Source organism: Heloderma suspectum, chromosome 1, assembly GCF_057233095.1.
Source record: "Heloderma suspectum isolate Gila_16-S chromosome 1, 16-S_ref, whole genome shotgun sequence".
Taxonomy (NCBI): domain Eukaryota; kingdom Metazoa; phylum Chordata; class Lepidosauria; order Squamata; family Helodermatidae; genus Heloderma; species Heloderma suspectum.
In genome coordinates, this window is record NC_139458.1 from 76224709 (window position 1) to 76246574 (window position 21866).

The following is a 21866-nucleotide window of genomic DNA, read 5'->3' on the forward strand; positions in this document are numbered from 1 at the left end:
ATCAACATCTTTTGCTTTTCCAGGATGAAAACTGAATTCATTTTGCACTTCATAAATTATGACAGGAAAGGGAGCTCCATTTTTAAACAGCACCACTTAAAAATATTCTTTCTGGGGTATAAACAACTGTTCTGAATGTTCTGGAAAGGTCCGGCAGTATAAATTAGTTTTACAGCCCATAAAATTCTGAAGTACAAATATTTGATCAGTGATTGCCAACCTCAGAGTAAAATGTTGTCAATTTACCCATCAGTCCAGTATCCCCAAAATCTTTTGGGTTGAGGGTCTGGTTAGGGCCTTACGACACGTTTGTTGCTTTTTCTAGTATGGCGTAGAATCGTAGAGTTGGTCTTTTGGCCATCTATTCCATACAGGAAATCCAGAGCTATAGTAGGCCTCGAACATAGCAGAGTGAGTTTTTCTGTGAGCCTCAATCCTTTGGCCCCAAAACTGTATCTTTAAATACATGGTGGCTGTGAAATGTTTCTACAACACAGCACTGACTTCAATGCAGGAGTTGATAGAGATGGTGCCCTAGGAGGAGAAAAAGAAACCCTTTTTTCATCAAAGAATCTTTTCTCCTTTCTGGTTGCTTAATGAAATTGACACTGCCGGTCTGCTTTGGAGTCTTGCATTCTTTGCTAGTAGTTTTTTTCTCCCTTTTTTTGGAAAGCTATCTATTCCACTTGAGGACAGAGAGTTGCATTGATGCAGTTCAGCCCTAGCTGTCAGGATATATTATTGTTGGACCAGAATGAACCATCACGGAGGTTCAACCATCATAGAGTATATTTAGTAGTGGCACGTGCAGCTTTATAACCAGGGCCATGTCTTCTTGTTTAAAATGTGTTGTGCCATTGAGATATGCAGAAAGGTCAAATGCCAGAAACGTAGTGGATATATAAGCATGGTGGAGGGGAGAGCTTGTAGAGGGAAAAGGGGACCAGCGCTTTAAACTTGTATTCATACCCATAACTTTACAAGCTGTTTATGTTGATATCATTATGGGTTCCCTATCAGATTTCTGTGAATAGGACTGTCACTTTGTTGCCTTAATTTAAGGCAATACCTAGCCAGAGTCTTGAACTTCACAAAGGAATGCTAATAGCCCAGAATATTTTGATGATATGTTTCCATGGGAATGAGTTAGATGATCTTCAGAAAGTCTTCTGAATGCCTAGAAAATACTTGGGGTGGGGGGCATGCCTTTCTCCCCCCACTTCTAACTAAAGATGATGCAATCTAGGGGCAGTATCCAGTGTTGCCCGTGTGCTGGGGGACCTATCACTGGCACATTGGGAAGCTAGCAGTTCCTGAAGCAACTGGAAACGAGTCAAAATGCTCCTTTCTGGAATGAGACAGGTCAGCAGAGGTTGCAGAAGGGAGCTCTCTTGTTCCAGAAATGAGCGTTTCAGCTCATTTCCGGGGTTGCTATAGGAAGTGCTAGCTTCTTGTTGTGCTAATGGTGAGTCCTACAGGTGCAACAGAATGAGTGGAAGCACAGCAGCAATATTGGATACCGCCCTAGGTGTGTGGGGAAAAAAATGGAGGCTGCGATTTGAGTCAGAGACAGAGAGCTGGGTTTGGGGGCTGTGTATGCTAACAGCATTTTGGGATCCTGGCTGCCTCTCTCTGGAGATCTGATGTGGGACAGTGGATTTGGCTGTTGTTTGGAGTGTGTAAGCTGTGCCTCCACCTATGCTCAGCCTGTATATTTGCAAGAAAACAACAGCCTTGAAGTATAAGAAATGTCATAAGTTTTCAATGACCTCCTTCCAAAGAAAATCAAACCCAGGTAAATGCTGTGCCCTTGGAACTTTTCACCACTTGCAGAAGGGGAGAGAACATGACAGTATGTATATACATTGATTCATTGTTTGAATTTGTTAGCCATGTATTGGAATGTATACCATCCTTTGGGAACCAGGTGTTTCTTCAAGTCTCTAGTATATCAGTATGCAGTTTCCAAAGTGGACTCCTTGGGGACAGGGGATGAGCAGAACTTGGCTGTTGTGTTTGTATTCCTGGTGCAATCAGTTCTGTTGATCTTTAGTGAGGCTCTGGCAGTCTTAAACTCTTTGGTTTGTGATCAAAATTGGACTTAAACCAACAGAAGTTCATCTAGCCATGAAAATAAATAAACCAAAGCTTTCTTGGACATTTGTCAACCTGTCCCAATTTCTCATTTTATGAATAGAAATGGGTGCAAGGCATTTCCATGTACCATTTATGCAGGTCATCTTTCTTTCCTTTAGACTAGTCAGGACAATCAAGGTGAAAAGCTCAGGATTTCGTGTTGACCACTCCTTGCAAGGGTCACCTATTCTTTAGATATTGCCAGACCCTACTGTGACAAACAGCCAGTTGGAATTTTAATGCCTTGCCATCATCTAAGAATTAAGGGTTTCCTTTCCTTCTGCACAGAAAAACAGCACGTTTATAACAGGCTGGAGAGGAAATGTCTTGATTTGTAAGCCTTCAGAAACATTAGGTTTTCTTACAAATTTACAAATGCAGTTGTTATATATTTTCTGACCTTTATTCTTAACTTGGCAGATTGATCCAGCTTTGGAAGAAAGAATTAAAAAAAATAAAGTGACTCTGGAATCGGAATATGAGGTATGTATGGTTCACTGCATGTATTGGCACTGAAGTGTTTTCTTTTCTACCCTGCCCTAGTGATAATATGGTGTTTTCTGTCCATAACTAAAATTAAACAATCCCTAGCTTTGATTTCAAGGCCATCCAGTAAAAGCAGGCTGCTTTATTTATTTTGGTAGAAACAATCTTTCGAGAGTTCAAAGCCTTTTAGTGCACACCCCTTCTTTGATGTCCGTCTGCCAAATGCAGCACTGTAAATGCCATTTTTACTGTTCCTGTGGTTAGTCTATAAAAGAAATGTGGGGCTGACTGGAATGTGCATATGTCTCCATTTATACTGCTAACCTTATGATGGGATCCATGTGGCTAATTGCAAAACCATATGATTGCCTTAGTGACACTGGCTGTTAATTTATCAGCATCTCAAACGGCTTGCAACTTTCCTGGTTTTCTAGCTCCATTTGACAGTCAGCATTAAAATATATATCCTTGCAAATAAATATATTTCATTTACTTTGGAAATGTGTATGATTTGGGAAGATACGCATTTTCTACTAACTACTAGTCTCTAGGACTGGAAATGAATTTCATCTCCACCAGGACAGGACTGGTCTCCATTGTCTTTTCTGTACTTGGACAGTAAGAACGTAAGAGCCATGCTGGATCAGATCAAAGGCCTATCCAACCAGATACCTGTGGGAAGTCCAGAAGTGGGACATGAGCACAACAGCACCCTCCTGTTTGTGTTCCCCAGCAACTGCTCTCAGAGCCATGCTGCCCCTGAATCCAGAGGCAGTATGTAGTCATGATGAGTAGTAGCCATTGAGAGCCTTATCCTCCATTAATTTGTCTAATCTCCTTTTAAATCCATTCAGAATCTTGTGGTGGCAAATTCCATACTAAATATGTGCTATGTGAAGAAGTACTGCCTTTTGTCTGTCCTGAATCTCCCACCATTCATCTTCATCGGATGACCCCGGGATCTACTGTTATGAGAGAGGGATAAAAACTTCTCCCTATCCACTTTCTCTGTACCATTCATAATTCTGTAGTCTTCTCTCCCGCCCGCCCCCCCGCCCCCGCCAACCCTTGTTTGGCTAGGGCCAGAGCCCAAGCCCAAGGAAGAGCAAAGAGGGTAGGCAATAGTAGTGGAATACAAACCAGTGCTGATCCAATGCTCTCTTCTGGCTCCTCATGCATTTTCTGTAGAGCACTTTTTAACTTCAAATTTTACTATTTACTTAAGGATGGAGGAGGAAGGACAAAAATCCCCCCACAATTATGATTGGAATTAATTAACTCTGGGGCATCACCATGCTTAAAAATGCATTTTCATTCTGAATCATTAATTACAGCTTTGTAAATGGAATGAAAATGCCTCCCTAAATCCATAAGTCAAACATCCTTAATCTGTTTGCCTTTTAGGGAGCCTTTTGTCTTCCATACTCACTTGTTCGTATTGTAACTCTGCTCTGATTTATTTATGTGAAGGAACTATCACATAACAAAAAGAAGAATCTCTCCCTTTTATTCTTGACCCACCAACTCATCCTGGAATGGTGTGCATACATATGCAGTACTTCCTTCCTACTAGGGTTAAAAAGTTTCTTGAAGGAAACTATTTAAATTGCCAGAATTGTATTGACTCTTATGGGTAAATCAAAAGTAATACCATAAAAATGGATTAGGAAAACATTAAATGTCCATTCAGATTATTATTGCAAGGATTGTACCTCATGGAAGAAGTGGCTAACAGATTCTTATGCATTGCCTTGACCCACTGAGTGGAAATCAAAACATTTCTCAAAGTAGAGGGAAATTCATATTGTCCCAACTTGGAAAGTGCTTCATAACCAATGGGGTTCAGCTAAAGTAGGGGTAGGCATCTTTTGGGGGCTATGGTCACATTTGACAATTTGAGAAACTGTCCTGGGGACCACCACAAAATGGCTGACATGGAAGATGTGGCAAAGGACAAGTAATCTGCCCCAAAGCCTGAGTACAAGGTAGAGGTGGGGTCTGAGCCACAATACATGAATTCCTCCTTTGAACCCAGTTTTCAGCACCAAAAGAAACCTATTTCACAGCAGTCCTAGTTTCTGGTAAGAAAATGTGTTCTTTTTTTAAGGGCACCTTGGTGAGCTCCAAGAAAGTTGTCCAGGGGCGTATCGGTGCCCATGAACACCACATTGCCTACCCCTGAGCTACATAAGTCAAGGTGTAAACCCACAAGATGTTGGACATCTTTAATTATATGCACTTGTACCGAGGGAATTCGAAGAAAAACATGAGCTCATAGTGAACTGTTCAGCACTTTACCTATCACTGTTACTACTGTTAATGTTACTGCTGCTACTACCCTTGCCTCAATCAGGGAATTTTCTTTTAGGGATGATGTGCTCTCTTTTCTCCTATCGAGAGTTTCAGTCTTGCCGAAGGTGGATAACCTTTGGGTTTTTGTAAATGTTTGTAAATTCACAGGGGTTTTCCTCAAAAGAGATGTGCATGAAGTGTACCCCAAAATAGGTGAAGTACTTCCACACAATCTAGAAAACTCAAATTTGATATACATGTAGTTCAAGATGCCCTGATTACTAGAAAAGTCTGAAAATTGGTAATTTTGCAACTAATAGTCAAAACTCAGGATGTGACATTTCCTGCATAATAGATGTCAGCACAGAACAGTACCATCTGCTCAGAGCACTAGTGGCAGCAGGAACATCTGATGGGCTGGGGAGAGGTTTCTGGAGAACATCTGCCCACCAGTATCATCACCCCACCCTTTGCTGCCACCACCACTTTTCAGGGAAGCAGATTCAGGAGCCACGTGATACCATTGTCTGATTCCAGTGACAGCACCCGGTATTCCAAATCTGTTGTTGTGAGGGCAATATTGTCTGCCTGTAAGCTTGATGTTATTATTATGAACCACTTTGAGAACCACCAGAAAAGGGATAGAATGGAATGCTGGGCTGTGGCAGCCTTCCCCAACCAGGTGCCCTCCAGATATTTTGGATGCCAGTTCCCATCAGCCCCAGCCAGCATGGCCAGTGGTGAGGAATGCTGGGAGTTGTAGTCCAAAACATCTGGAGAGCACCAGGTTGGGGAAGGCTGGGCTGTGGGAATTCCATTGCCCTTAACACACTTGAATCAGACTTTGACTGATGGAGGGGAGATGTGCAGTAGCAGCCAGGATCTGTGCTTTCAGAATGCTTGGTGGTTTGGTCATCTTCTACTTCCTTTCAGTGTATAAGTAAATGGCACTTTTAAGGTTCTGTACAGAGAAATGAAATAGTTTCATTCACTCTCATTGCCATTGATTGAGAAGATGGATGGACTTTGAAGGAGAAAGATATATGAATTTTTTTATATATAGTACTCCTTGTTAAAGGCAATAACAAATTCCCAGTGGTTGTATAAAGGTTTTATAGATTTGAGGTATTGTTCAGTGAAGGTTAGAATTGTACAATGGGAAGGAGTCTTGCAGTCCAGGGACTTCATCCACATCAAGGACCTTACTGAAAGCATGAACTAGAGATCTACAGGTACATCCTTTATACACACACACACACACACACAACCGTGCACGTACGCAAACACAGTTCGTATGCATATGGTGAAACTCTTGCATTCTTCCTCAGTACTATTTCTGTAGTGATGCTGACTGGACTAGAAGTAACTGTTCTTGGAGCATATACATATTTTAAAAATCTCTTGCTTCCCTGAAATTATGAAGGAAGTATGCATCTTTAACAGAATTTTTACTACAATTTCCACACACCTAGGGGGAAGGGTTAAAATTCTAACATTTGTAATACAGATGCAACTTTGGGACAAAGAAGAGGTAGCACTCTCATTTCATTTCTTCCCTTCTAATTGATGACTAAAATGTCCTTCATAGTTATACTTTATATAAGCTGTCAGGGCAGCCTTATTCTTCTGTATCTATGCCTAACTCTTACGGTAATGGCACTCATTACTAAGTGCATGCTAATAGTTATCCGTTTTCTAATTAGAATGTTAGCTGCTTAAATCCTCCCCCACCCCACCCCTCGGCCTTTTTTGTTTCTGAAGTGAGAGATGCAGCAGAGTCTCTAAACAACATATTTCGGGGCAAGGGGGGGATAGTTTGCTCTTTGTATTAGTACCATATATTTTGAGAAGGAGCTTGTGCCGTTGAATAATTACTAAGCTGTATTGTATAAGATGGGTGAAGTTCTGTTTATCCATACAGCACTGCTTCTGATATTGATGTTCTTTCAAGGTCTCAAGTGAGAGCTACAGTTGGTGCATATATTTATATACCGAATGACTGCACTTGCAGGTCTATCATGTGTTCTATCTGTTTTGTGCTCTGGGAATAGGCTACTGCCCCAAGTTCCCATATACCCACTGTTTAAATATTCTGCTCACAGGTGTGTATGTTCTTACGCAGCCAGCTCGGCCTTGCTGTCTCATTTGCCTAATAAATCATTGGTCTTTCTACAAGTGCCACCAGAGCTAATGGGAATGTAGCTCTACTTCTGGGATGCACCTTGTAAAGCAGATTGTAAAAATGCAAAGCACAGGATTTCATGCTAGAACACTGTGGTCTACATTATTTGAGGTGGCAAAGTGTGTGTGTAAAAACCCCAAAACAAAGGCAGGTATAAGAGGCGAACATATCCTGATAAGATACTTTTCTTTAAATAGTACAGAACTTCTTGTAGTCATCTTTTTTTCTTTCTAAATAACTCTAATCCCCAGAGATACAAAGTAAATTAGCATATCTGTGTTAAATTTGTGTCTTGCCCTGTCTCCAAGCAACTCAGAATAGCATTTTAGGCCTTATACTCACTGAGGTTGGTGGTAAAGCTGTGCCCAAAGGTTTCATTAATGCTTTACCAGCTCAGAGCTAAGGGCTTGATTGTGACCCTTCTTCCTTAGGCATGGCTGGCAATGTGGAAAGGTGTACCTATTTAATGGATCCAGTGTGGTGTAGGATACCACTGAGACAACAACACAGCACCAGATTTGGTCTGTTGGTTTACAAAGTGCAATATAGCCTAGGGTCTAGCTGGGCAAAGATTGTTTCTTCTCCTTCCACCTAACAATCCTTTGCTTGTCTTGAACATTAAGCTAACCTTCTTTAGGATGAAGCTTGAGGGAACCAGTGGGATCTTGAGTGTGCTCCGTACTTGAGCCTTGCCTCTGCTAGTTACTCATCTGACTCAGCAGTGTGTGCAGGCTTTCCCCAAAAGTGACAGTTCTGTCAAGTATACTGTCAAGCCATTGCTTATCTCTGTCTGTTCCAATTTGTGCTGGTTGCAGGAGGCTATATGGTGTTCTCATTGTACAGGGACTATTTGTTTATTGTTTGTTTTCCCCCACACAGTCATGTGCGTAGTATAGCCAGCTGTGAAATAGCTGTAGCAAATGGAGACTGAGGGGAAGAGGAGAAATACCGCAATTTTCCTTAAACATACTGGAATGCCATTGTGGTAGGTCATGGAGGTGAACAGTCCAACCTTGGCTGCCTCCCTCACCTTCTCTCTGGCTACTAGGGTAAACATGCTGTATTAGTGCAAATGAAAGCGCACATACCATTTTATTGACAGTATTGATTCATTCATTCTTCTCCCCCTTATCTCCAGCTTTTTAATGAATCGATCTAGGATTGATGCATTCCCATCCCTACCACCCTTGTCTTTTCATTTTGATCAGACTTACTGAAGATGTAGCTTGTGTGATGGAAGAGCAAGCTTTCCCCCCTCTCCTCCAATAGCCAGATAACATCTCATGTGAACCAAATGCCCCACACAAATATGCAATCTGGCGAACCCACCCCGTCACAATTCACTTTGAAGGGAAGGAATCACTTTGTTGGTCAGTAGAAAGCCTGAGTCTGGGACTGGGATTCAACCTATTCTGGGAGGGGTTGTTCTCCCCGCTAAGGGATCAGGATTGTAGCTTGGGAGTGCTCCTTGATCCTGTGCTGTCCCTGGTTCTTCAGGTGGCGGCAACAAGTGTGTTTACACAATTACACGTGGTGCGCCAGCTGCACTGGTCGCCAGTTGCTTTCCAGGCTCAATTCAAGGTGTTGGTTTTAACCTAAGCTAAACAGCTTAGAACCTGGCTATCTCAGGAGCTACCTGTCTCATTATTAACCTACCCAGTTAGTGTGTATGTGTGTTAAATGTTGTCTTAGCAGCGGAAGTGAGGCATTTGGAGTGCTCATCCAGTAGTGTAAGTGGCACATGTATGAACTGGAGCAAGGAAAAAGAGAGAAGAGATTCACATCTGAAGCTACTGTAGGAGAGGTGAAAGTTCAGTCCTGGACACTAGGAACTAGAGGCTTGATGCTAAATTACTTACAAATTAAATCACAGATTACTAAATTACACTTCAAATTAAGGAAGGAACGTGCCGCATCCACACTTCCTCATGTAGTTATGTTTATGGAGTCCATACTTCGTGCAGCTTTGACTGGATTAGGAATGTTTTTGGGAGGAAGGCTGTGATTACACAAAGATATCCATTTTGGCCCTGGCATAATTCTTTCAAGCTGGATTTATGCATACAATAGAATTAGGTGATAAAGTACTGGTAGAGTAGCCTGCGCTGTTTCAGGTTGTAAGTGGTGAGTATCCTTGACAAAAACGAGGAACATTAGTGTAGCAGAGCTAAAATTCTAGCCCTATCTTCTTTCTTCCTGCTATTCCACTTTTCTTATGGTATGGACTTCTGTTGTATGTGGCAGAGCATTTAAAAATAGTATCCCAGTCCTGAAACATGAAATGGTACAGTTCCTTCTACCGGGACTTTATCAGCTCACTCTGCTGAATGTGTAGATCAGGCTTTAAGCCATAGTCAGACCAAGTATGTTGGAGCCTCATGCTCTCTGCATGGCTACGTGTGTCTCTCTTTTCTCCTTCCCGCCCCCCTCCCCATTACAAAACATAATTAATTACAGTCTTTCATTCTCATCATGGAAGGTTTTACCAGAGGGGCTATTGACTATTACCTGGATTCCTTGTCAACTGTTCATTTTTACCTAAGTAAGCAGGAAGAAAAAAGTTGTCCCCTCTTAGTGAAATTTCATGATAAGATTCTGTTTCAGATCTTCTCATGCCTGAAGCCATGTCTTGTTCAACTCTGCTTTCCTGTTTCCCAGTGGAACAGTATTTAACTCAACTGCCAAATAATGGACCTGAACAGAATGCATTCTACAGATTTAGGAAAATGGAGTTGTCCAGTGCAAACCCCGCAAACTTCATATTGGACATTGAACTAGTGCTAGTGGCAGCCAAGCCATCTGATATAGATTAGGGAGGCAAAGTACAACCATTTAGCTCAGGGGTGGGTTGGGGAACCTCCAACACATGGGCCAAATGTGGACCTCCAGGTCGTTCAGTCTTGGCCTCACCAGTCCTAATCTGGGTTACTGATATTATTTACCCTGTCTCCCAGGTACAAAGCTAATGGAAGGAACCAAGCAAGTTGGGGAAGGAGAATCCCTGGAAGCAATTATCTTTGTTGTTCTTGCATAGTGAACTTGCATCCAAGACTTACATCCATAACTCCACCCACCTTTGGCTCTGGCCATACCCACTGCTTGAATTCAGAGCCAACAGGTTTTGCCTGAGGCAATGTGGACCTCGACAGGAAAAATATTCCCTACCCCTGATTTAGCCCCCCACCCCTGATGGTGCTAATGTTTTCCTTTGGCTTAAAGTAGGTACAAATGTGATGGAATTTTTAGTAGTCCAGTTTAAAGTACATTTACCTAATTTAAAGAAATCCGAGCTGATTAGTTGTATTAATTTTAAGTAATTGATTAAATTTTTATTCATGTACACTTATACGTGAATAAAAAGCATGCTTTCTTTGTCTTTTGTTACTGAGAAGCTCAGCTCTGCTGACTTGTACACATGTATCTGTAGCTTGTATTTTGTTTTCATTACCGTAGCAACTTGTTCAAAGCACCCATGTTTGTTCCAGAAAGATTGTTCTAAACTTTAGAGAATCCTTTGCTAGAAATTGCCACTGTGGGGGCAGATGCAAGAGAGTCTAGCAGGCCACCAGAAATGACTTGGTGGGCCACATGTGGCCAATGAGTTGCTCTAAAGCAAGATGCTCGTGGCAGCTAGGAGCTACAGGATCCTGATGTTAGCATGCTATTGATAGAAATAGCCTAGGGGGTTGACATACTAATTAAATCTTTGTCTTTCTGTAAACATTTGTGGTAAGCTAAAACTTGTGTTGTTTGTTCTTAATATTTGTCAGTGAGCTAATTTCCCAATTTAGTGAACGTACAGTGTGAAATTTATCACATGCCCACCACATCTCTGTAAAAGATCCCTGTATTTCCAGGTTTGTTGAATACATATATATATATATATATATATATATATATATATATACATACACACACACACATACACATACACACACACATACAGTACTGTGCAAAAGTCTTAGGCCACCATTAGATTTGTTGTTTTAGCAATGGTATAATGACCATATATAATTATTTCTCAGTCTCTTCATTAGATTACAACCAGAAAATACAGGAAATTTGTATGCAGTATTCAACAATAGAAAAAAAATCAGAAAAAACAGCTTCCATAGGCTAAAGTGGCAAGTATTTAGTGTGACCTCCCCTTACACTAGAGTAACAGCAGGTGCCTGGCCAGGAATGGTCTTCGTGGAAGGGTAGCAGCCAAGAAACCACTTTTGCGGAAAGGAAACAGGGTGAAAAGGCTAAAATACGCTAAAGCTCACAAAGATTGGAATGAGGATCAGTGGAAAAGAGTATTATGGAGTGATGAATCCAAGTTTGAAATTTTGGGGTCCAATCATCAACAGTATGTGAGAAGAAGAGTTAGAGAGAGATGGATGAATGAGTGCTTGCAGCCAGTGAAACATGGTGGAGGGTGTGTCCTGGTTTGGGGCTGCATTTCTGCCAGTGGTGTTGGCGATCTTGTCCGTATTGATGGGATCATGAATGCTGAAAAGTACAGACAGGTTTTAATTCATCATGCCATTCCTTCTGGAAAGTGCCTGATTGGGAATGGTTTCATTTTTCAGCATGATAACAATCCCAAGCACACTGCTAATGCAGTGAAATCATATTTACAAACATTTTTGTGAACCGCCCAGAGAGCTTCAGCTATTGGGCGGTATAGAAATGAAATAAATAAATAAATAAATTTAGCGAGGAAAACAGCTGATAAAACACCGACAGTCATGGACTGACCTCCACAGAGTCCAGACCTGAATATTATAGAGGCAGTATGGGATCACCTGGACAGAGAAATAAATAAAAGACAACCTACATCTAAAGAAGAACTCTGGGAAGTGCTGAAAGAAGCCTGGTATAATATACCAGAAGATTACTTCAGAAAACTTCAGGACAGTCTCCACAAAAGAGTTCAAGATGTACTTAGAGCCAAGGGAGGTCACACTAAATACTGACATTTGCCTGTACATATTTTCTGTATTTTCTGTTTGTATCTTAATACAGAGACCAAAAAATAATCATGGGTGGTCATTAAAACTTTGCTAAAACAACAAAGCTGGTGGTGGCCTAAGACTTTTGCACAGTACTGTGTGTATGTATATATATGTATATGTGTGTGTGTGTGTGTGTGTGTGTGTGTATATATACACACATACATACACACACACACACACACACACACACGAAGAGGCATGCTGGATCAGACCAAGGGTCCACCTAGTCCAGCATTCTTTACACACAGTGGCCAACCAGCTGTCGACCAGGAACCCACAAGCAAGACATTAGCACAACAGCACCCTCCGGCCCATATTCCCCAGCAACCGGTGTACATAGGCTCATTGCCTCTGGGACTGGAGGAAGCACATAGCCATCAAGACTAGTAGCCATTGATAGCCTTCACCTCCAGGAATTTGTCCAACCCCCTTTTAAGGCCATCCAAATTGCTGGCCATCACCACATGCTGTGGTAGCGAATTCCATAGTTTAACTATGCGTTGCATGAAGAAGTACTTCCTTTTATCTGTCCTAAGCCTCCCACCAATCAGCTTCATGGGATGACCCCGGGTTCTAGTATTTTGGGAGAGGGAGAAAAATGTCTCCCTCTCCACATTCTCCACACCATGCATAATTTTGTAGACCTCTATCATGGCTCGCCTTACCCTCCATTTCAATCTCAGCTGTTGTAATCTCTCATAGGGGAGACACTCCAGCCCCTTGATCCTTTTATTTGCCCTTTTCTGCTCTTCTTCCAGCTCTACAATATCTTTTTTAAGGTGTGGTGATAAGGAACTGTACACAGTATTCCAAGTGTGGTCACACCATAGATTTGTATAGGGGCAGTATGATCTTGGCAGTTTTATTCTCAGTTCCTTTTCTAATTATGCCTAACATGGAGTTTACCTTTTTTACAGCGGCTGCACACTGGGTTGACATTTTCATTGAGCTGTCCACCACAACCCCAAGATCTCTTTCTTGGTTGGTCACCGCTTGCTCAGATCTGATCAGGTTCTATTTGAAGTTGGGATTTTTTGCCCCAACATGCATCACTTTACACTTGCTTGTATTGAACCACATTTGCCATTTAGATGCCAACTCTCCCAGTCTGGAGAGATCCTTTTGGAGCTCTGCACAATCCATTTTGGTTTTAACCACCCTAAATAATTTGGTGTCATTGGCAAACTTGGCCACTTCACTGCTCACTCCTAATTCCAGATCATTTGTGAACAGGTTGAAAAGCATTGGTCCTAATACAGATCCCTGTGGGACCCCACTATTTACTTCCCTCCATTGGGAGAATTTACCATGTATTCCTACTCTCTGCTTTCTGTTCTTTAACCAGTTACTGATCCATAAGAGGACCTCTCCTCTTATTCCATGACTGCTAAGTTTGCTCAGAAGTCTTTGATTAGGGACTTTGTCAAAAGCATTTTGGAAGTCCAAGTAAACAGTGTCTACTGGATCACGCCGTCTATATGTTTATTGACATTCTCAAAGAACTTTAAAAGGTGAGTGAGACGGGACTTACCGTTGCAGAAGCCATGTTGATTCTTTTCTGGCAGGGCTCAGCCTTCTATGTGCCTTACTAATTTAATAATGCCTTCAACCAATTTACCCGGAACAGACATTAACCGGCCTGTAATTTCCCGGATCCCCTGTGGATCCCTTTTTGAAAATTGGTGTTACATTGGCCATCTTCTAGTCCTGTGGTATAGAGGCTGATCTTAGGGACATGTTGCATATTCTGGTTAGAAGATCAGCAATTTCATATTTGACTTCTTTGAGAACTCTATGATGGATACCATCTGGGCCCGGTGATTTATTTGCTTTCAATTTATCAATAAGGTTCAGAACTTCATCTTTTGTCACCACTATTTGCCTCAGTTCCTCAGATTCCCTTCCTGAAAACGTCAGTTCAGGCACAGGTATCTGTCCTATATCTTCTGCAGTGAAGACTGATGAAAATAATTCATTCAGCCTCTCTGCAGTCTCCTTGTCCTCCTTCAGTATTCCTTTAATTCCATTGTCATCCAGTGGTCCAATTGCCTCCCTAGCTGGTTTCCTGCTTCTGATACATTTAAAGAATTATTTATTGTTGGCCTTGATGTTGCTAGCTGTATGCTCTTCAAAATGCTTTGTTGCATCTCTTATTCTGTGCTTGCATTGCCTTTGTGCAAGCTTGTGCTGCCTTTTGTTTTCCTCACTTGGGCAAGACTTCCATTTTCTGAAGGAAGCTCCCTTTTCTCTAATAGCTCCCTTAAGACTGCTCGTTAACCATGCCAGCGACCTCTTGGACTTGGTGCTACCTTTCCTAACCTGTGGTATACATTTTAGCTGGGCTTCTATTATTGTGGTTTTGAGTAACCTCCAAGCATTTTGAAGGGATTTAATCCTCTTGACTCCCCCTCTTAACTTTCTTTTCACCAATTCCCTCATTTTAGAGATGTTTCCTCTTTTGAAGTCAAATGTGACTGTGTTGGAGTTCCTGAGCACTTTTCCACTTAAATATATATTAAATCTGATAGCACTGTGATCACTGTTTCCAATTGGTTCAACAACATTTACATCTCGTACTAGGTTCTGGATGACACCACTCAGGATTAAGTCCAAGGTCACCTCCCCTCTCATCAGTTCCATGACCAACTGTTGTAGGGCACAATTGTTTAGGGCATCGAGAAATTTAACCTCTTTCTTGTGACTGGAACATGCATTGATCCAGTCAATGTGGGGGTAATTGAAGTTACCCAATATTACTACCCTTCCTTGTTTAGAGGCCTCCCTGATTTCATTTTCCATCTCAAGGTCACTCTGGGCATTCTGGTCTGGGCGTCAATAGCATGTTTCTAGCACTAAATAAGTTTTGGAGCCTGGTATTGTCACCCACAGCGCTTCTGTGGAAGAGCCTACCCCTTTTAGGTGTTCTAGTCTGCTCAACACTATGCCCTATTTGATGTACAGGGCAACACCTCCCTCAGTACTCCCTTCACTGTCCTTCCTATAGAGTTTATAGCCAGAGATTACTGCATCCCACTGGTTCTCTCCATTTCACCAGGATGCATGCGGGTCCACGTACACATGTTAACAAGGACACTCAGTAACAGTTCAGATGATGCCTCCTGCAACATAGAATCATAGAATAGTAGGGTTGGAAGGGGCCTACAAGGCCATCGAGTCCAACCCCCTGCTCAATGCAGGAATCCAAGTCAGAGCATCCCTGACAGATGGCTGTCCAGCCTCGTCTTGAACACCTCCAGTGTGGGAGAGCCCACCACCTCCCTAGGTCATTGGTTCCATTGTTGTATTGCTCTAACAGTCAGGACGTTTTTCCTGATGTTCAGCCGGAATCTGGCTTCCTGTAACTTGAGCCCATTATTCCGTGTCCTGCACTCCGGGATGATCGAGAAGAGATCCTGGCCTTCCTCTCTGTGACAACCTTTCAAGTACTTGAAGAGCGTTATCATATCTCCCCTCAGTCTTCTCCTCTCAAGGCTAAACATGCCCAGTTCTTTCAGTCTCTCCTCATAGGGCTTTGTTTCCAGTCCCCTGATCATCTTTGTTGCCCTCCTCTGAACCCTCTCCAGCTTGTCTGCATCCTTCTTAAGGTGAAGTGCCTAGAACTGGACACAGTACTCCTGATGAGGCCTAAGCAGTGCTGAGTAGAGGGGAACTAGTACTTCCCAGGATTTGGAAGCTATGCTTCTATTAATGCAGCCCAAAATGGCATTTGCCTTTTTTGCAGCCACATCACATAGTTGGCTGATATTCAGCTTGTTATCGACAACAATTCCAAGATCCTTCTCACTTGTAGTGTTGTTGAGCCACGTATGCCCCATCTTGTCACTGTGTATTTGGTTTCTTTTTCCTTGGTGCAGAACTTGGCATTTATCCCTATTAAATGTCATTCTGTTGTTTTCTGCCCGGCTCTCCAGTCTATCAAGATCACTTTGAATTTTGTTTCTGTCTTCCAAGGTATTAGCTATCCCGCCCAATTTTGTGTCCAAGGTTCACAAGGTACATGCAAGTACATCAAGGTCCAAGGTACATGGTACATCCAAGTACATCATCTTACAAGAGGCATCCCCCTCCCTCATGTGAGTGAGAAACTGGAATAACTTAAGAGTGTACCTGCTGCTTGTACTTCTTTAAGTACACGTGTGTGTGTGTTGTTGTTTTTAAAACATAAAAATCTGCCTGATCTGATCTGCTGTTTAAATCAATCTAATTTATTACTTGGCTAAATATTGCAACTCTACCTTTTAGGGGACCAGCTTAGTGGAAGCTATAAAAAGGAATTACTTGGAGTACTGGTACATGTTCAGTCTTTAAAAAATGAAAGAGTCTATTTTAGGTGATTTCTGTTCATAAGCCATGGATAGTTTGAGAAGAAATTGTACCAGCTGAATTTCTCTTCTTGTATAATTATTTAAAAAACAAAACAGGAGCTCTGACCTATAAGTAATCTGCCTACCCAAGAGAGAATGTCTATTGGAGGGAAAGTTTAAGGAGTGGACACAGAGGTCCAAAGGTATTAAACTTCTTCATCCACAGGCCTAACAAGACAAGGCAAGAAATAACAGCTCTTTCTTCTCTGTGCTTTTCTTCTCTTTTTTTAAACATCAAGATGACAAATGGAGTTAGTAATAGAGACAAGAAAAGCTTTTTGCTTAGGGAGTATAAAACGACTAAACCAGATGAAAGGTGACTTGAGGCACTAACTTAAAAGAAATCATGGGAGATACTGCTTAACCTGAGTATAGTAGATTGGCTATGAAAAGCATCTTATAGATAAAATGGGCAGCTGATTATGTTGACCCCAGTTCCTATTTCCTTTGGATTTTATTTGCTGCTTTTAAAACCCTCAGTTGTGTACACCTAGGTTCTGTGTGAGATTTTAAGTCCCTGTCTTCCGTTGACTGTGTTCAAATATTGGATGGCTTTTAGAAGTTTCAGCAGTGAATGTTAAATGAGTAGGTCATGTCTTGCCATGTGTTAGTCCCATGGCTTTTAATAATCCCTACAAGGATCTCTTAATATTTGGACATATTGCAATGCCTGAGGATGCAAGTCAGAATTTTGGATCCCCACTACTTTCTCTTCCAACTCCCAGGATTTATTGCTCCAATCAGCAGGCAGGTTATATACTAGTTTGTTCTTTTCTGGAAAAACATTTCAGGTTCTTGGGAGAGAGCACAAACATTTTAGCGATGTGCCTTCTACTAAGCTGAATAGGTATTTCTAAATCTTAAGTGTCAACATTTTGTTTTTGAGGTGCTTGTAATTTTCTTATCCTCATTATTTGTTGTTCAATTTAGGTTTTTTTGAACATAATTTATGAATAGTATTTTCTGTCTTTACCACTGAATATGCCTCCAGGCCCTGATTTCTTGTACTGATTGACCCAGGAAGAAAGACCAGAGGGCATGCCATTCTGTGTGTGTTTTCAGTTTTATCACTCTCTCAAATCAACAATTCTTATCTTGTCCACATCTTCTAAAAAGAGCCCTATGAATAATGAACTCCCAGCAGAAATTAAGTGTGCAGTGAATTAGAGGCATAGCGAAATGTAACAGAATTTATGGGGGAGCTGCGAAGAGCCAGGTGGAAATGAGAGGTTCCACCCTTTCCCCTGTGTCCTGAGAGACTCCATCTTTTCTTTAGCTACCGTTGTTATATATTGAATTATGTCTTCACTTGTGTTTCCCTCTGTATATTTCCTTAATATTGGGCAGTATCCAGCGGGGTGCTTACGCCCCACCAATTCTTTTGCACCCTGGCAATTCCCTTCCACAAGTGGCGCCCACCACTTGTGGAACGGAGATTTAGCATTTCTGGGGGCAACCCAAAACGAATGGAAACGCTGATTTGTAGAACAGGGCAGGTCAGTGGAGCTCACATGAGGGAGCTCTGCCTACCTATTCTGATCCAGAAATGAGTATTTCTGCACATTTGGGGGCTTCCTCTAGGAAGCACTAAATCTCCATTGTGTAAGCAGTGGGTCCTGCTTGCACAACAGTATTGGCGAGACCCACCACTTGCAGAAGGGAATTGGCAGGGCACAAAAAGAATCAGTGGGGGCATAAGTGCCACACTGGATATTGCCCTACATTTCCTGTGCAAATGGTGGTCATGGGTTTCAAAGGAGAAGCTGCAACTCACATACAGCAATCAAGGATGCCTTAAAGATCTAGCAATGTTTTCCAAATTGTGTACTGATTTTCTCCCCCTGTTTTTCCCTACAGAAATTGAAAAATACCACCTTTGACGAGTGGAAGAACATCCGAGGGCCCCGTGCATGGGAGGATTCCAAGTCTGTCCAAGAGCAGCAGCGGTAGCAGAAGCAAAGATTTGGCTGAAAGACAGCCCGGCTTCATTCACTTGGTGTGTTATTGAACTGTGTCATTTTCCAGTGAATGAGTTAACTACGTGTTGACTCCAGCAAAGAAATAACTGTCTTGATCTGATATCATGGCTAAGCAGAAACCTTATAAATAAAGATCTGGAAGTGCGTTTCCCACGGATAACTGATACACTCCACACATTTTATTTGTGTAATAATCACACCATTCCAGCCAAAAACACCAGAGTTTCTTCTATTGGTATTTCGTCAACTAGTTAAGGCCAAAATCTTGACACAGAAAGCTGGATAGATACCTAGTGATTTCATCCAGGTTCTCACATTATTATTAGGCCCATTCAGGGCCAGCCCTGGACCAAACAGCATCCCAAGCACCCCTTTCAGTTGTTCAGTTTTTGAATATCTTGTTTTTTATTTTAGTTCATGTTGTGACTTTCATGCATGATTTTTCCTTGTCATTTAAGGCAATGCATTTTCACACATGGATCTGATCACAATCACCCATGTGTACGCTGTTGTAAATTTTCCCATGAATTTTATGAAAAGAATGTTAATGGGATCCTGGCCACGTTGGTCAGCATTGACAGCTTTACAAGTGAAGATGAAGAGTTTGTAGTTATTTGTTTTGGCTGTTGTGTGGATGGTTGAATAGATACCCCATGACATATGCTTCCCAAGTCTGTTCCTAATATGTTAGTGGTGGGCAACCTGCCCTCGAGATGTTTTAGTCTACAACTCCCATCATCCCTTACCATTGGTTGTGCTAGCTGTGGTTGATGGGAGTTGTGGCCCTGTAGATGTTTTAGCCTACACATTGCCCACTGCTGACCTAAGTGTTTGTATGTGGCAGGAGGTAGCAAGGAATCTGCACCGATGGATCCAAGGAGAGTGAGTTGTGAGCCTCAGTGCTGGAGGGAGGGAGCTAATGAGAATAGGGGGATGGGGGCCAGGAGGGTTTCAGAGTAGGCTGTGGCCCATTTCTTCCTTCAGCAAATAATGGGAATTACTACTTTTGTAAAGGTGCGTATAATTTTCTTTTCAAGAAAGTGCTTCTTGATCCTGTAGAACTTAGGAAGCAGTCTTATATTGAATCAGGGCTTTGGCCCATCTGGCTTAGTCTTGTCTGCTCTGAATGGCAACAGCTCTGAACCGGCCATATTGGAGTCCCAGTTAGGTCTTTCCCAGCCTTACTGCTTGAGATCCTTTCATTGGAGATGCTAGGGACTGAACCTGGAACCTTCTGCACACAAAGCATGTGCCCTACCACTTTTCTATGGACCAGGCAAGGCTATTAGATCTTTGGCTACCCTTCCTGTGAGTGTTTAAAATGTCCCAACTTAGAACAGTAACATGTCTCAGGGAAAATTCCAAGCTGCTTGTTTGTCTGGAGAGATGACTTGCCAACCTACACCTCAGTCCCTCAAGCACTCAGAGTTCTTCATGAACATACGTCTCTTACACAGAGACCTTTGTTTGCTGTTGCAAGATTCCATAGCCCAGCAAGTCCCAGTGAAATAATTGTTCCATTAGCCTCAGTTGTGGTCGGAGGCTAAATACAAGCTCATGAAGCTGCAAGAGCTATTGTGGCCCATCAATTGCTCATTCTGCCTGCCACACATTTTTTTGCAGTAGACTCATTCTCTTCTTCAGTTTGCTAGTGGCAGCTTTCCCTGTGCAAAATCTGTAAGAGCCTTGACGGTAAAGCTGTAGAATGTTTTAACTCAACATTTTGAAGTCTAGCACTTCCTGACTGTATTTGATCATACTGTGTGTATGTATGGATTTAAGGAGGCTGGGACTAGCTCAAAGGTTAACTTCTCTTCAGTCATGTCATTGTGTGATTCTGTGTCTTTATGTATTAATATTTGGTGTATATTTATTTTTAAAAAGTTTTACATTCTATCTCACATTAATACAGATCATGGTGGCAAAACCAAAATAAAATTGCCATGCATATGGCACATGGAACATTCCGGTTCAGGGGATAGAGTGAAGGCTACCATGGAGACATACTGTATCCAAGAATTTTGGAAGTAGGCTTTAGTTTCACCTCAGCCAGAGCAGAGGAAACTGTCCCAAATACCATTTCCTGCCTAGTCCAAGAGTCTCAGGCTTCTGTTTTGCATTCTATAATGAGTCTACTACTATGGAACCATTTTCATTTTACTTTCTATAAACTGAGCCTTCTTCCCTGATGTGAGAGGCGTCTTTTTGAGCCTGTATGGGAGTTGTTTCACCATGTTGATATCCCATGCAGCTCGTGTGTGTGTGTGTGTGTGTGTGAGAGAGAGAGAGAGAGAGAAAATCTCTCAGCCACAACAGCTGGGCCAAATGTGCGAATTTTCCCTAGCCAACTGGCATCCTCCTCCTTGGAAGGTTGATCAAGTTGGAAAGACCTACATTATGAGCCCTGCCCATATGCAGTATATTCTCGCTCTTGCGCTCGCTCTCTCTCTCTCTCTCTCTCACACACACACACACACCCCCCGTCTGCATAGGTGAAGTGGTTCTAACTAATATTCAAGGTGAGGTCTGACCAGTGGAAAGTAATAGGGACATGGTAGCTCTTTTTAAGTACCTAAAGGGTTGTCACATAGAAGAGGGCCACAACCTGTCCTCTCTCATCCAGGACTGTAGGACACAAATAACGGGCTTAAGTTACAGAAAGGCAGATTTCGGTTGAACATCAGGAAATAACTTCCTAATGATCAGAGCAGTCAGACAATAGAACCAACTGCCTAGGGAGGTGGTAGGCTCCCCGTTGCTGAAGTTATTCAAGCAGAGACTGGACAGCCATCTGTCAGGGATGCTTTAAACTGGATTCCTGCACTGAACAAGGGGTTGGACTTGATGTCCCCTTCCAACTCTGTGATCCTATGAATACTTCGGGGTATTCAGTTCAGATTTTATCCAGAATGTGTATTCCAGTGTGAGCCTGCCAAGTTCGTTGCATATCAAAACTGACATTGCTTTAAAATGGTAATTTAGACTCAGCCGCACATTTTTTTTCTCTTTGTTTTGCTTCATATATCTCACTTTCAGGTATCTGTAACCTGCTACAGGCCTCAGCTATGTAAAATGACCTTCAATAGGAGGTCATTTGCCCCAGTGAGACTAAGCCATCAGTCCTGTACACACTCACTTGGCAGCAAGTTCTAGTGAACATAGTGAGACATACTTAGTTGTAGATAGAATTGGGCTGCAATGCATGAATCCTGTGCATATTTACCTGGAAGAATACCCCATTGAACACAGTGGGACTTCCGAGTAATCATGCAAAGGCTTGGGCTACATATTGGAGTAAACTAGATGTGGAATCCTCCCCCCCCCCCCAGTTACCTTAGCAGCTGCTATTCCTGGTGGTGTTTTCTTAAGCTATGAGAGACATTTGCTTTGTACAGTGCACATATCT

General features: G+C 42.1%; 1 protein-coding gene across 1 annotated transcript in view; it reads left to right on the forward strand.

Annotated features, from left to right (window-relative positions):
- COX16 (cytochrome c oxidase assembly factor COX16) overlaps positions 1–20648 on the forward strand; it is a 60831-nt gene extending 40183 nt beyond the window's left edge. Inside the window, exons 3-4 of the mRNA XM_084847876.1 lie at positions 2557–2619; positions 18339–20648. Of these exons, the coding sequence (XP_084704002.1) occupies positions 2557–2619; positions 18339–18431 (156 nt within the window). The 3' untranslated portion in view covers positions 18432–20648. The remainder of the gene's footprint in view (positions 1–2556; positions 2620–18338) is intronic.
- Positions 20649–21866: the final 1218 nt, after the last annotated feature.